Source organism: Bombina bombina, chromosome 7 (assembly GCF_027579735.1).
Source record: "Bombina bombina isolate aBomBom1 chromosome 7, aBomBom1.pri, whole genome shotgun sequence".
NCBI lineage: Eukaryota > Metazoa > Chordata > Amphibia > Anura > Bombinatoridae > Bombina > Bombina bombina.
In genome coordinates, this window is record NC_069505.1 from 40,624,524 (window position 1) to 40,640,420 (window position 15,897).

The 15,897-nt window shown below is 39.8% G+C and overlaps 1 protein-coding gene across 1 annotated transcript in view; it reads left to right on the forward strand.

Annotated features, from left to right (window-relative positions):
* The first annotated feature begins 377 nt into the window (after window positions 1–377).
* MACROD1 (mono-ADP ribosylhydrolase 1) overlaps window positions 378–15,897 on the forward strand; it is a 98,077-nt gene continuing 82,557 nt past the window's right edge. The window contains exons 1-2 of the mRNA XM_053720063.1: window positions 378–906; window positions 2,906–3,007. Coding sequence (XP_053576038.1) covers window positions 426–906; window positions 2,906–3,007 — 583 coding nt within the window. The 5' untranslated portion in view covers window positions 378–425. The remainder of the gene's footprint in view (window positions 907–2,905; window positions 3,008–15,897) is intronic.

Consider the following 15,897-nt stretch of genomic DNA (forward strand, 5'->3'; position numbering starts at 1 on the left):
AAACGAGTTAGCTAACAGTACACTGATTCAACAACACTGGTAATATGATCCTAGAGTGAGATTCTGCTGTGTGATTCATTAAAGGAGGAGTTAGCAGAAGCAGAACTCACTCTAGGATCGTATTACCAGTGCTGCTGCAGACTCAGGAAGTGAACTGTTTGCAAACGAATCAGTTCAGTCTGGTGAACTGATTCATACAGTTCACTGAAAAGAACCAGTTGAAATGAACGATTCGTTCATGAACTGGACATCACTAGTGGGTGTTAAACCGGAGTTAACTGAGGCTTGACACGCACAGCAGGGCACTTCCTACCCTCGGACACAAGTGGTTCTGTCAGTCATAACTTTGCACTTGTAAGGGAGAACAATTTGCCGCAGGCTATTTATAACTTAGTGTACCAAATCCCTTCCCAACTGTCAGCTAAATGCAGACGATTTCCAGGGCTCTGAGAGAGCACAGTGTGCTCAGCCTCCGCAACACAGGCCGCTTATATTTGCCATCATTTGGGTTAAAATCTGTCGCCTTTACTCAATTTGGGGCAGGTGTTGCTGTCAGCCATTCTGCTGCTTTAAATTTGGTTGCTCTTCAGAAGTTTCCTGGCGAATTTCCCGCCAAATTTCGAAGACCATTGACGCCACGCCCCCTGACCGCAGCCTCCTGGATTTTGCCGCCATTATTCATATTTGGACAACATTTTAGTTCCTGTCACCTCAGACCAATAGCACAAAGCCAACTGGCAGTGAAACATCTTGATATAAATTTCCCAAAATCTATACTGTTTGGTTCCTACCACTCTTTCTTTTGGTGTGTTCCTGAGGTACAGAATTTCTCCTCATCTTCCAATATGGCTGCAAGTGGGAAGATTGATTTAAATTCCCCCTCTACCAGTTGGAAGGAAGCAAAAAGTGAGTGAAGTCCTGTCCACATATCTACTAGTACCAATAATTTGTCAAAATAGTATACAGCCACTTATTTATTACTTTAGATGATAAGGTTTGGATAATTTTATTTAGAAGCACTTTTAATTGGATATTAATGCTATTTTTTTCTTTAATAATTCAGATAGAATAGCAACTTCCTAATTTACTCCTATTATATTTTTTGTTCTCTTGGTATCTTTGTTTGAAAAGCAGGAATGTAAAGCTTATGAGGTGGCCCCCTGCTTTTCAAATAAATATACCAAGAGAACGAAGAAAAAATAATAGAATGGTTGGATAGCATTTCATTATTGCATTAATTCTTGTCTTTTGTGTATATATTTTACACCAGGAATCTGGTTTTATAAAGTCTTAAATACTTAAAGTCAGTATCTCCCCGATCCTCTTAGCCAATCAGGAGTGATCTGTTTGTATTAAGCAGCCAATCAATGGCTGTATCCAAACTCAGGAGCTGTTATGTATTGATATTTGTAAGGAAAATGATTTGCACAAAATAAAGTTAGTGTATTTATTTTTGCAGTATTTTCCTTTAATAAAAATGTTGCCATGTAGTTATGTTCTTTATATAGAAAAGAAAAGCTATCATAGGTTTACTTCACGTTTCACACAATCTACATACATTTTGGGGGGATCTCGATGCATATAAAGAAGAATTTAAAGAGTTTATAGTAATAGAACTTTATGGTAACACTTTAATCTATGCTGGGACCAAACAACTCTATGCTGGGACCAAACGACCGTCTAAGTTTTTTTTCCTTTTTTTAGTAAAAATAATATATATATATATATATATATATATACACACACACACAGTATATAGTTGTGAGGTACAGTATATAGTTGTGAGGTAAGTATTTATTTTGCCCCCTTTCCTGAAATCTAACTTTAAAAATTGTGCATTTTCTAATGAAGAGAAAAAGTGAACTCTGCAGACTTCACACACCTAACCATGCTACATATATGTCCCTTTTTTGCCCCAGCAGAGGTGATAAGATAAAATACCACAAAGTAATGCACGTTTTATTGACATAATGATAGTGCCTAGCCTTCTGGCTCTTACAAATATGGCAGGAGGAGGGGGAGGTTGGCTATTGAAATACAATTGCAGAAAACAAGGTGTTAATTTGTTTTGAAAATGTTTGCACTTGGTTTATAAATGATTTCATAGCAGTGATGGCTAATCTTGGCACCCTTGATGTTTCGGAAACTACATTTCCCATGATGCTCAACTAGACTGGAGTGCCTAAGCATCATGTAAAATGTAGTTCCAAAACGTCTGGGTTGCAAGGTTAGCCATCATTGTTCTATAGCAAGACAACAAGAAAGAAATGTCTTGTAGTTACAATATAGTTTGTGTGTTTTAAGGAACAGCTGCATTTCATTTTAGCTTAAAGGGATACTGAACCCAAATGTTTTCTTCTGTGATCCAGATGAAGCAACAATTTTAGGCAACTTTCTAATTTACTCCTATTATCAATTTTCTTTGTTCTCTTGGTATCTTTATTTGAAAAAACGGGAATGTAAGCTTATCTTTGGTTCAGCACCTGGGTATCGCTTGCTGATTGGTGGCTAAATATAGCCACCAATCGGCAAGCACTATCCAGGCTGCTAAACCAAAAATGGACCGGCTAGTAAGCTCACATTCATGCCTTTTCAAATAAAGTTACCAAGAGAACGAAGAAAAATTGATAATAGGAGTAAATTTAGAAAGTTGGTTAAAATTGCTGCTCTAGCTGAATCACAGAATAAAACATTTGGGTTCTGTATCCCTTTAAAAACCAAAAGAAATAGCATTATTTTTTAAATTTCATGCAGCAAATATTTTCTTTACATGTACACTTTCATATCCATGCTAGAAATGTTTGTTTTCTGGCCCTTTTAAACGGAATCATCTGCTGTTGGAAATGCGTTTTTTTTCTTTTTTCTTTACTAATTCTGTTATTCTTTACCTTTCTCTGCTGTTTAGATTTCCTGAAGGGCCTGGACACGAAAAAAAGGCGTGAACATTATGGTATTAAAGATTATATCAAGCTTAAGGAGATACCAACATGGAAGGACACTGCAAAAAGTATGGCGGGTCTGGGAAGTGGATTGTGATAATCTTGTGCTAAATTCCATTTATGGTCAGGACCTACTTAACCTAATGCTAGAGCTAAAATGATCTTCTTAGTGATATAATATGATTTTACTTTAAAGGGAATCTATGAAAGTAAATGTTAAACTTTAGTGTATCAGATAAAGCATGCAATATATGGAGGCTTTTCTATTTACTTCTATCATCAACTTTACTTTTAAAACCTTAGTTTAAAAGCATCTAGGTATGCTTTCCAACTAGTTGGTAATTTGTGGCTACACATATATGCTTCCACCAGATGTGCTCAGCTAGCTCCCCGTAGTACAGTGTTGCTTTGTAGCTGACTTTATCTAAGTGTTTAACTACCTTGCCAGAAAATGATTGTTTTTGCACTTTTATGTCCCATTTAATAGCATGATTCTGCACTACTAATGAGCCTGAGAACTCAGGGATATTACCCCATTAGTTACCACAACAACTGCTCATTGGCTGGGACAACTCACACAAAAATATTTGGTTTATGTAGCACAAGAACATCTATTTTTTTTAAAAACAAAACATTGTAATACATATTCCAAATACAATGTTGTAAATATCATCTATTATTATTATTATTTCAAAAGTGTACCCGCAAAGTGTATTATGTGTTAAGACACAATAAATATTATGGAACTTCTATAACATTCTGTTAATGTAACTCAATATATATATAATAGCAGTTACCAGCTTTGCAGGGCAATGTGTGCAATTTAATAGCACTCTGAATTATATAATTTGCAAAGGATAATACATATAAAACCTGAATCCTTTTAGTTCTGATTTGCCTATTAATTAAACAGAGACCAAATCAATAAACAAACATAGTTTATTAAAATAATTATTAGAAATAATAAGCAATGTTTGAATAAAACAAATCAATAAGCGGGGGGTGGAGCCAAGCCATGCTGGGACATGGCCGCACTGTAGTAGAGCTCCGTAGCCGTCAGGGCTCCCAACAATTCTAAGGGGGCACACGGATCCCAGAAACACAAGCTTTGGGGTCTAAAAATCACCCAGACCACAACAGCCACAAAGCAGAAGAGATATAGGCGACAAATTAGCCTGACCACAGGCAAAACAACGTGAACTGCGTCACAACGCCATTGCTACCCCGGGCCTCAGTAGCAAACTGCGGACAGACTCCGCGTGATCGGAACATCAGATTTATCAAGCAACCTGATACACGGGCCAAACCGATCACAGCTCCATTACCCTCTATCGAGTGTCTTTCAGGAAATTCGGTACAGTATACCTAGCTTCCCACTCTACCAAACATAACGGGGTAGGCATACTCATCAAAAAGACCCTCTGTCAGGATGCCAGGAATCAGACTGAGACGAGAAGTGTAAAAATAATCACACCTTTATTAATAGCAAAAAATAATAAAAAGTCCACAAGTCAAATAACAAGCCAGGAATCAAAACCAGAGCTGGTAGTCAGACGAGCCGAGTCAGGAGCCAAAGCGAATAGTCATACGAGACGAGTCAGGAGCCAAAGCGAGTAGTCAGACGAGCCGGAATCAGGAACAAGGAGAACAGCAGAGTCAGGAACAAGCCAGGGATCAGGAACCAGAAACCAGGATGGACGTCAGACAGCCAGGTAATACACAGGATCTCTCACAAACAGGTCTGAGACAACGCAAGGGCAAAGCATACTGAACAGAGGCCCTTTAAATCAAACAGACATCACAATTCTGAGACTGCATCCTGTCTCACACGGATGATGTACACCAGTCTAGCCATAAAAGGAAGTGCAGGAAATGAGCATCATCACACAGTATGCACCAGAGTCAGCAAGAGAGGTGAGTAAAATGGCTGCCAGCAGCACATGGCAAACAAAGCAGGGAAAAAACCCTGACACCCTCCCATTCCAGCTCACTACTACATGTGAGGACAAGGAAGGGAGATATATAATTATATCAGGGATACTTTATAACAAACCAATAATAATAGCTAATATATATGCCCCAAATGCCCCAAATTTTTTCACCATACCTGCAACAAAATACTAGAAATAGCGAGGGGAAGCCTAATAGTAGGAGGGGACTTCAATATAGCTTTAGATCCCAAAATTGACTGGTCCTCTGGCACTTCATCTGTCCCACATAATACACTCAAATCCATAAAAATCTGCTCTTCTATAGCAGTTCATGATGCCTGGAGGCTTCATCATCCATCCACAAAAGACTATACCTTTTTACTCTTACCCCCATCAACTATACACAAGGATAGATTACCTACTAATAGATGTAACCAGCTTAGCCCTTGTCCAACGAACCAATATCTCTCCCCTCACATGGTCAGATCACGCTATGACCAGTTGCACTCTCAACTGGCCCACTTCCCAAACCCAGGATAGAGTTTAGAAACTGGACAAAACATTACTAAAAGACCCATTAGTATGCATTCAACTCACACAATCGATAGAGGATTATTTTAGACTGAACAACACACAGGACATAGATACACAGTATATATGGGAAGCCCATAAATGCATGATTAGAGGGGAACTAATAGCCCTGAAGGCAACTAAGAATAAACAACGCCTATCATATTTAAAATCCCTTCTAGAAGACCTAGCTAAACTACAGCATATACATAAACGCTACCCTAAAGATCACTCCCTACTAAAAAGCATTGATCACAAACAAAGTCAAACTTATATCTGGGGATAGAGGCGAAGCGAAAAGCCCTATTTCTTAAAAAAAACATATTATGAGGGAGTTAAAAAAACAGGTAAAAATGTTAGCAAGACAACTTAGGAAGAGAAGCAATGGAAAAAGAGAAGTGGTGTGAGTGCTAGCTGGGGGGTATTTAGCTATCTATTCCTGCAAGGGATCATAAATTCCTCAAAAATGATCCAAGAGTGTGCCAAAAAAGAAGGGTGTGTGTCGAACAGAAGCGCTCCTAAGAAACGGAGCTTACCATACAAAAATGTTTTTCAACATGTGATAGAAGATATATATATAATGAAAGTGATATTCAAAGGATAGAAATATATAAAAAATGATATTTCTCTTGTAAGATGTATCGAGTCCACTGATTCATCCATACTTGTGGGATATTCTCCTTCCCTACAGGAAGTGGCAAAGAGAGCACCCACAGCAGAGCTGTCTATATATCTCCTCCCTTAGCTCCACCCCCAGTCATTCTCTTTGCCTACTCTAAGTAACTAGGAATGGTAAAGTGAGTGTGGTGATTTTCTCAAGCAAAAGTTTATTATTTTAAATGGTACCGGTGTGTACTATTTACTCTCTGGCAGAAAAGGGATGAAGATTTCTGAAAGGAGGATGATGATCTTAGCACTTTGTAACTAAGAATCACTGCTGTTCTCACAAGGGCTGAAGAGTACAGGAAAACTTCAGTTGGGGGAACGGTTTGCAGGCTAAGCTGCATTGAGGTATGTTCAGTCTATTTTTTTATAGACAGACTGTGATTATTCTAGAAAAAGCTGGCAATATCCCCATAAGGGAAGGGTAAGCTGTATTCAGACACTTAGTAGGAATTCTAGCTTGCATTAAGGGCTCATTAGTTACTGGTGACACTGATAGGAAAAAACGTTTTTGTTTATTTATAAAAAATGCTAATATAACGTTTTTTGAGGGACTTTAAGGGGTCATTGTGGCTTGTTTAAGGGTTTTTAACCCACATGGCTAGTTTAAGAAAAACTCTGTTGTGTTTCTTTTAGGCCCCATAACTTCGAGTGAGGTGGGAGGGGCCTATTTTCACGCCTCAGTTGTGCAGTTTCTTTTCCTCAGAGACATCCAGCTGCTTCTCCAGAGGTTCCTACTGTGTTTGAGGGCTGTAAAGAAGTTTTTTTCCCCACAAATCATTCCTAAAGGGCAGGTAGGCGCCACAGCAGAGCTGTGGCAAGGTGCTGAACGTTTATTTACCGTTTTTTTAAGTTTGGTCAATCCGGTTTTTACATTAACGGGTTTAGTTGTTTATTTGCATAGCTGTGCAAAGTTACTAAGGCTTTATGATGCTACTGTAAAAATTTTGTTGAGTTTACTGCTTTTTTACACTGTTTTGCAGAGTTTGAGCAGCTTTTTTTCTCTTAAAGGCACAGTACCGGTTTTTTCTAAGTGTTATTTGCTTTGATTAAAGTGTTTTCCAAGCTTGCTTGTTACATTACTAGCCTGTTTAACTTGTCTGAAACCAAGGAAAATCCTTGTTCAATGTGTTTAGAAGCTATTGTGGAACCCCCTCTTAGAATGTGTCCCACTTGCACTGATATGTCTATAAATTATAAAGACCATATTTTTGCACTTAAAAATATTACAATAGATGATTCTCAGACAGAAGAGAATGAGGGTTTGCCATCTAGCTCTCCCCAAGTGTCACAACCAGTAACGCCCGCACAAGTGACGCCAAGTACCTCTAGTGTGTCAAATTCTTTTACTTTACAAGACATGGCCACAGTTATGAATACAACCCTCACAGAGGTTTTATCTAAACTGCCTGGTTTACAAGGAAAGCATGACAGCTCTGGGTTAAAAACAAATGCTGAGCCGTCTGACGCTTTAGTAGCCGTATCCGATATACCCTCACAATGTTCTGAAGTAGGGGTAAGGGATTTGTTATCTGAGGGAGAAATTTCTGATTCAGGAAAGAAGCTCCCTCAGACAGATTCTGATATGACGGCCTTTAAATTTAAGCTTGAACACCTCCGCGTATTGCTCAGGGAGGTATTAGCGACTCTAGATGATTGTGACCCTATAGTGGTCCCAGAGAAATTGTGTAAAATGGACAAATACTTAGAGGTTCCTGTTTACACTGATTTTTTTCCAGTCCCTAAGAGGATTGTGAATATTGTTACTAAGGAGTGGGATAGACCAGGTATTCCGTTCGCTCCCCCTCCTCTTTTTAAGAAAATGTTTCCCATATCTGACACCATGCGGGACTCGTGGCAGACGGTCCCTAAGGTGGAGGGAGCTATTTCTACTCTTGCTAAGCGTACAACTATACCTATCGAAGACAGTTGTGCTTTCAAAGATTCTATGGATAAAAAATTAGAGGGTCTCCTGAAGAAAATTTTTGTTCATCAAGGTTTTCTTCTCCAACCTATTGCGTGCATTGTTCCTGTAACTACTGCAGTTGCTTTCTGGTTTGAGGCTCTAGAAGAGGATCTTCAGAGGGAGACTCCATTAGAGGATATTATGGATAGAATTAAGGCCCTTAAGTTGGCTAATTCTTTCATTACAGATGCCGCTTTCCAACTGGCTAAATTAGAGGCAAAGAATTCAGGTTTTGCCATTTTAGCACGCAGGGCGTTATGGCTTAAGTCCTGGTCTGCTGATGTGTCATCAAAATATAAACTTATGAACATCCCTTTCAAAGGAAAGACCCTATTCGGGCCTGAACTGAAAGAGATTATTTCAGACATCTCTGGAGGGAAAGGCCATGCCCTCCCTCAGGATAAAACAAATAAAATGAGGACCAAACAAAATAATTTTCGTTCCTTTCGGAACTTCAAGGGTGGTCCCGTTTCAGCTTCCTCTGCTGCAAAGCAAGAGGGGAATTTTGCCCAATCCAAGTCAGTCTGGAGACCTAACCAGGCTTGGAACAAGGGTAAACAGGCCAAGAAGCCTGCAGCTGCCTCTAAGACAGCATGAAGGGGTAGCCCCCGATCCAGGACCGGATCTAGTAGGGGCAGACTTTCTCTCTTCGCTCAGGCTTGGGCAAGAGATGTTCACGATTCCTGGGCTTTAGAAATTGTGTCCCAGGGATATCTTCTGGACTTCAAAGACTCCCCCCAAGGGGGAGATTTCACATTTCTCAATTGTCTGCAAACCAGACAAAGAGAGAGGCATTCTTACATTGTGTAGAAGACCTACATACCATGGGAGTGATCCGCCCAGTTCCAAAAGAGGAGCAAGGGCTAGGATTTTACTCAAACCTGTTTGTGGTTCCCAAAAAAGAGGGAACTTTCAGACCAATCTTGGATCTCCAAATTCTAAACAAATTCCTCAGAGTACCATCATTCAAGATGGAGACTATTCGGACCATTCTACCAATGATCCAGGAGGGTCAATATATGACTACCATGGGCTTACAGGATGCATATCTACACATCCCTATTCACAGAGATCATCATCATGTCCTCAGATTTGCCTTTCTGGACAGGCATTTCCAGTTCGCGGGCCTTCCCTTTGGGTTGGCCACGGCTCCCGGAATTTTCACAAAAGTGCTAGGGTCCCTTTTGGCTGTGCTAAGGCCGCGGGGCATAGCAGTGGCGCCTTATCTAGACGACATCTTAATTCAGGTGTCGACTTGCCAACTAGCCAAGTCTCACACGGACATCATGTTGGCTTTTCTGAGATCTCACGGGTGTAAGGTGAACATAAAAAAGAGTTCTCTCTTCCCTCTCACAAGAGTTTCCTTCCTAGGGACTCTGATAGAGGTATTTGCCAAGCTGACTCAGCTATGGGGCACACCAAAATTGGATCTGATGGCGTCCCGACAGAATGCCAAACTTCCTCGTTACGGGTCCAGGTCCCGGGATCCCCAGGCAGTACTGATAGATGCTCTAGCAGTGCCCTGGTCCTTCAATCTGGCCTATGTATTTCCACCGTTTCCTCTCCTCCCACGTCTGGTTGCCAGAATCAAGCAGGAGAGGGCTTTGGTGATTCTTATAGCACCTTCGTGGCCACACAGGACTTGGTATGCAGACCTAGTGGACATGTCATTGGTTCCACCGTGGTCTCTGCCAATGTGGCAGGACTTTCTAATCCAAGGTCCATTCACGCATCCAAATCTAATTTCTCTGCATCTGACTGCTTGGAGATTGAACGCCTGATTCTATCAAAGCATGGTTTCTCTGAGTCGGTCATTGATACCCTGATTCAAGCTAGAAAGCCTGTCACCGCGAAGATTTATCATAAGATCTGGTGCAAATATTTTTATTGGTGTGAATCCAAGGGTTACTCATGGAGTAAGATTAGGATTCCTAGAATATTGTCTTTTCTCCAAGAAGGATTGGAGAAGGGATTATCAGCTAGTTCGTTAAAAGGACAAATATCTGCTTTGTCTATTCTTTTACACAAATGTCTGGCAGATGTCTCAGACGTTCAAGCATTTAGTCAGGCCTTGGTAAGGATCAAGCCTGTTTTTAAACCTGTTGCTCCACCATGGAGCTTAAACTTAGTTCTTAAAGTTCTTCAAGGGGTTCCGTTTGAACCTATGCATTCCATAGATATTAAGCTTCTATCTTGGAAAGTTTTGTTTTTGGTAGCTATCTCTTCAGCTCGAAGAGGTTCTGAGTTATCTGCTTTACAGTGTGACTCACCTTACCTTGTTTTCCATGAAGATAAGGTGGTTTTGCGTACCAAACCTGGGTTTCTTCCTAAGGTTGTTTCTAATAGGAATATCAATCAGGAGATTGTTGTTCCTTCACTGTGTCCTAATACTTCATCAAAGAAGGAACGTCTGTTGCATAATCTTGATGTGGTTCGTGCTTTAAAGTTCTACTTACAAGCAACTAAAGATTTCCGTCAAACATCTTCATTGTTTGTTGTTTATTCTGGTAAACGGAGAGGTCAAAAGGCTACGGCTACCTCTCTTTCCTTTTGGCTGAAAAGCATCATCCGTTTGGCTTATGAGACTGCTGGCCAGCAGCCTCCTGAAAGAATTACTGCTCATTCTACTAGAGCAGTGGCTTCCACATGGGCTTTTAAAAATGAGGCTTCTGTTGAACAGATTTGTAAGGCGGCCACTTGGTCTTCGCTTCATACTTTTTCCAAATTTTACAAATTCAATACTTTTGCTTCTTCGGAGGCTATTTTTGGTAGACAGGTTCTACAAGCAGTGGTGCCTTCCGTTTAAGGTACCTGTCTTGTCCCTCCCTTCATCCATGTCCTAAAGCTTTGGTATTGGTATCCCACAAGTATGGATGAATCCGTGGACTCGATACATCTTACAAGAGAAAACATAATTTATGCTTACCTGATAAAATAAATTTCTCTTGTGATGTATCGAGTCCACGGCCCGCCCTGTTTATTAAGACAGGCAATATATTTTTATTTAAAAAACTTCAGTCACCACTGCACCCTATAGTTTTTCCTTTTTCTTCCTAGCCTTCGGTCGAATGACTGGGGGGTGGAGCTAAGGGAGGAGCTATATAGACAGCTCTGCTGTGGGTGCTCTGTTTGCCACTTCCTGTAGGGAAGGAGAATTTCCCACAAGTATGGATGAATCCGTGGATTCGATACATCACAAGAGAAATAAATTTATCAGGTAAGCATAAATTATGTTTCCTGTAAAAAAATAGTAATAAATATAATATATATGGATCCTGGTACTGGATAAAAAATGTGTGATGTGTGTGTCAAAAAATGGGTTTGTGTGCTCTGAAAGCCAATCTAAATGCACCCAAAAAAGAGAAAAGAATATATGATTACGGTCTTTACCGAAACATGTTAGCGGAACTCTTTTGGTCACACTGATATGCTGGATCCCCCAGTTTTTCTTTTTTATCCCATGTGGAATCTAATAAAGACTTTATTTTAAACTTTGCAGCCTGGAAATTTCTTCCTTTCTATTTTTTGGCTAAATATTTCCAGCATTCTGGGCTGTTTCAGGAGCGTGCCTCTATTCCACTCCCCCTTCATTTTTTCATACTGTGCATCCCCTCCTACGTTGATTTCTGCAAGCCTCCTGGTAGGCAAACGGATCCCATTGGCTGTGACGCCCGATGCACATCACATGACCGGAACCGGCTGAATCTTGCATCAGGGCTGCCTGAGACGCAGTGGAAAACGTACCACACGACAGGATTTCTCTCCACAAGCTGTGAGTCTTTAACTTCAAGCAAGAGCGGTGAGTTACACAGCTATAAGCTGTTTGGGTATTGTTACTCATATCCCGCTATATTACTGCTTTGGATACACAAGGGTGATACATCCTCAGTTACTTTTTGTGACATTCACTAGTATGCTGTGATATCTGACATCTCTGTTTTGGCTGTTTGAAGGGTGTTTGCACATTTTCATGACGGAACTTTCTAATTTTCTACAGTGAACTGTTCATGTAGTTATATATAGGGGTTGAGTGGAATAGATATCCAAATGGTGGCTTAATGAATATTATTTTTTGGAAGTCCCTTCACCTTACTCTCATTGTTTTTTATATATATATATATATATATATATATATATATATATATATATATATATATATATATATATATATATATATATATATATCTTCTATCACATGTTAAACATTTTTGTATGGTAAGCTCCGTTTCTTAGGAGCGCTTCTTTTTTTGGCAAACTTAGGAAGAGAACTAACAAACGATACATCATGAACATAACAGATAATAAAGGCAAAAAATGGTTCTCTTCGAAAGATATTGCAGAACAAATCAAAACATACTATTAACAACTATACAATTTAGAACAACCTCAACCACCTAGAATAGACAATATCCAAAACTACCTAAATCAACTAAACCTACCCTCTCTCTCTACACTCTACAGACCAAAAAGCCGAATTGGATACCCCTTTCACACTTAAAGAACTACAAACCGCTATCTCTTCTCTACCCTCAGGTAAAGCTCCAGGGCCCGACAGGTTTGGAAACACATACTACTAAAAATTTAGCAACATTCTAGCCCCTCATCTTCTGGCCTACTTTCACAATATAGACAAAAATAGACCCTTCCCTCCCAATGCCTTCCAAGCCCATATAACAATTATCCCCAAACCAAATCAGCCTACGGATCAAATCTCAAACTACCGTCTGTGTCAGGATTCATTTTGCACCTAGTCACTAGCCCATCCCACTTTGCCTTTAAAGGTATCCTGTTTCCTGTAAACAGGTGCTTAGTATTGAATTTGACTTCAAGGAGGTGAATGTGCTGAACGCTACTAAGGAGGAGATTATCATGTATCTAATCTACTATAACCCATACTGGATTACAACAAACTAAATCAAGGCATTCTGAAGAAGCTATCACAGTGTCTGTTATCGGATGTTGTCATTGTTTGGTTTGTTCCAGAACCGCTACTAACTTAACTAAGTGACTCTCAGATCACGGTTGCATAATTCAGCACTCCTAACTTGCTTATTATATACCTCAATCACCTCAAGGCTTAACTTCCTCGAACTTCTACTTACCAGAGGTTATTTTGTGGCTAATACTATCCATCACACTCCAGACCGTTACTACGGAACTAAGCCCCGCCTCTGTGACGTCATCCGTCACTCGGCTCCGATTCACAGCTGATACCAAAACTGTGCAGCACGACTCGGCAACCAATATCAGGGAGTATTCCTGACACATTACACTCAGCTTGTTCCAGTAAATAACAGATTGAGGATTCCTGTTTGCTACTCTCTCAGGTTAAACATGATAGCTCTTGTGATCATTCACAGTGAGTTCATGTGAACGTAAGCATTCCTATAAATATAAGAATTCACTGTCAGTTGTTCTGCCTCCATCCACATTGGAAGTATAAACTAAGGTGAAACAAACTCATATTATTAAAGGTAGTTACTGCAATTGAGATTCATAACAATCTCCAATAGCAAAGAGGTTATTTAAACTATACAGCTCATGACAGTCTGATCTCATTGCTAAACTCAGATATAAAAATATTTGCAAAAATAATAACAAACAGACTAAACTTAATATTACTACAACTAATACATAAGGACCCAGTAGGCTTTGTCCCCAATAGGGAAGCGAAGGATAACACAGTTCGTAATCTCCACTTTATATGGGATGCTAAAAAAATGGAATACCAACGGTCTGGCTTTCAACTGACGCCAAAAAAGCCTTTGATCGGGTCAGTTGGACATTCCTGAAAGCAACTTTACAAACCCTCAGCATAGGCAACACAATGCTACATAGAATCTTTGCCCTATATGATTCCCCCGTGCATGTATCTCTCTCAATGGTATTCTTTCCTCCTCCTTCCACATAACTAATGGAAGTAGGCAGGGATGTCCCCTTTCTCCAATATTATTTGCTTGTCTAATTGAGACACCAAAATCAGACACAACCCCAATATAACAGGCATCACAATTGGCTACCAGGAATATAAATTGTCCATGTTCGTGGACGATATCTTGTTTACCCTCACCAGCCCTGCAAAATCAATTCCTCCCATTTTAAAAGAACTAGACCAATTCCACTATCTCACTAATTTCTAGTCAACCAAAGGAAATCAGAGATCTTAGGAGTTTCCCTCCCCCCACATACCGTAAACCAGATTATAAACCTCTGCTTGTTTAGATGGTGTGAGGGCTCCCTGAAATATCTAGGCGTGTTTTTATCAGACACCCCGAATCGGTATACAGATTAAATTATTCTTCCATCAAATTAGTATTAGCCAGAGACTTATGCTCTTGGAACTCCAAAAACCTCACTTGGGTGGGACGGATAAACTCTATCAAAATGAACGCATTCCCAAGACTTCTATACATCCTACAGACAGTACCCATCCCTCTCCCCCCCCCCCCCCAAGTACATAACACAGGTACAACAACTATTTAGCACCTTCATATGGAATAGGAGACCTCCTAGAATAAATATGACCATAATGCTACGTTCTAAAACCCAGGGAGGCTTAGGAGTACCAGATATAGAAGCTTATAGGCTCTCTGTTTCTCCAGTGTATTCTGGTTTGGAGAGTAGGTAGGAACCAAAAATGGTGGATAGAGCTAGAAGATATTTTAAACCCAGAAATAAAACTAGCAACAGTTTGCTGGCACCCGAATTTCACCCAAATAACCAAATACATCACTAACCCTATCACTAAAGAAACATTACACATATGGGAAATTGCAAACAGAAGAAACCCATACATATCTTCCAGACCATCCGCACTGACATCCCTAACATACAACAACAAATTCTCATTACATAACCTAAGGTTACTTATTAACCCAAACCCCCCGACCACAGATGTAGCTATCTATCAATTAACAGACAAATCACTATACACACAAACCCAATTACAAGAGAGAGGCTTCCCCTGGGCTCACAACTGGTTTAATTATAGGAGAATACATCACTATCTATCAACACACAAACAAACCAATAACTTGATCCATCCCCTCACTAATCTAGAAACACTATATACATCTAATTTACCAGTTAAACACTAACTGTCCTTTATATTCAAACTCTTTCCCAACTCCCTCCAGGTAACTTACCACGCTCTATAGAGTCCTGGAAAAGAGAACTAGGATTAAAAAATACACCCCAAAACAGCTACTAGCATTTTTTGCAATACCATATCTTCCTCATCCTCTGCATCATTACTAGAGCTCAACTAATAAATCCTTCACGGTTGGTACTTGACCCTGACTACATAAGTTATTCCCCACAACTAATAACCGTTGCTGGAGATGAGGACATGTAGGCAGCGGAATGGGACTCATGTGGAGATGGTGCTCTCTTATTAACCAATACTGGCGGGACATTATCAACGAAATAGAAGAAATATTCTAAACACTTCTCCCACTAGACCCCTTGATATGGTTACTCAACAAACCTGCAAAACTCCCATCCAAACACTATAGAACTACAGATAATAATGAATGGTGCAAAAGCCCTCATCGTCAGAAATTGGAAATCCGATAGGGTTCTTAGTCTGGTGATGTGGAGACGAAAAGTTACAGAATTAATAGAACTAGAAGAATACAGATCTTACAGACTATATACAAGAGACTCCTTTATTGAATCACAAGTTGCCTTTGAGCAATACCTGAAACATAGCTCCACTTTACAACATAACCAGACACTACCTACCCAATAATTTCCCCTAGTTGGTTACATCCCCAAGACACCAGTGAAAAATATATAAAGTGTATACATTGCAAAAGGTATCCTTTTT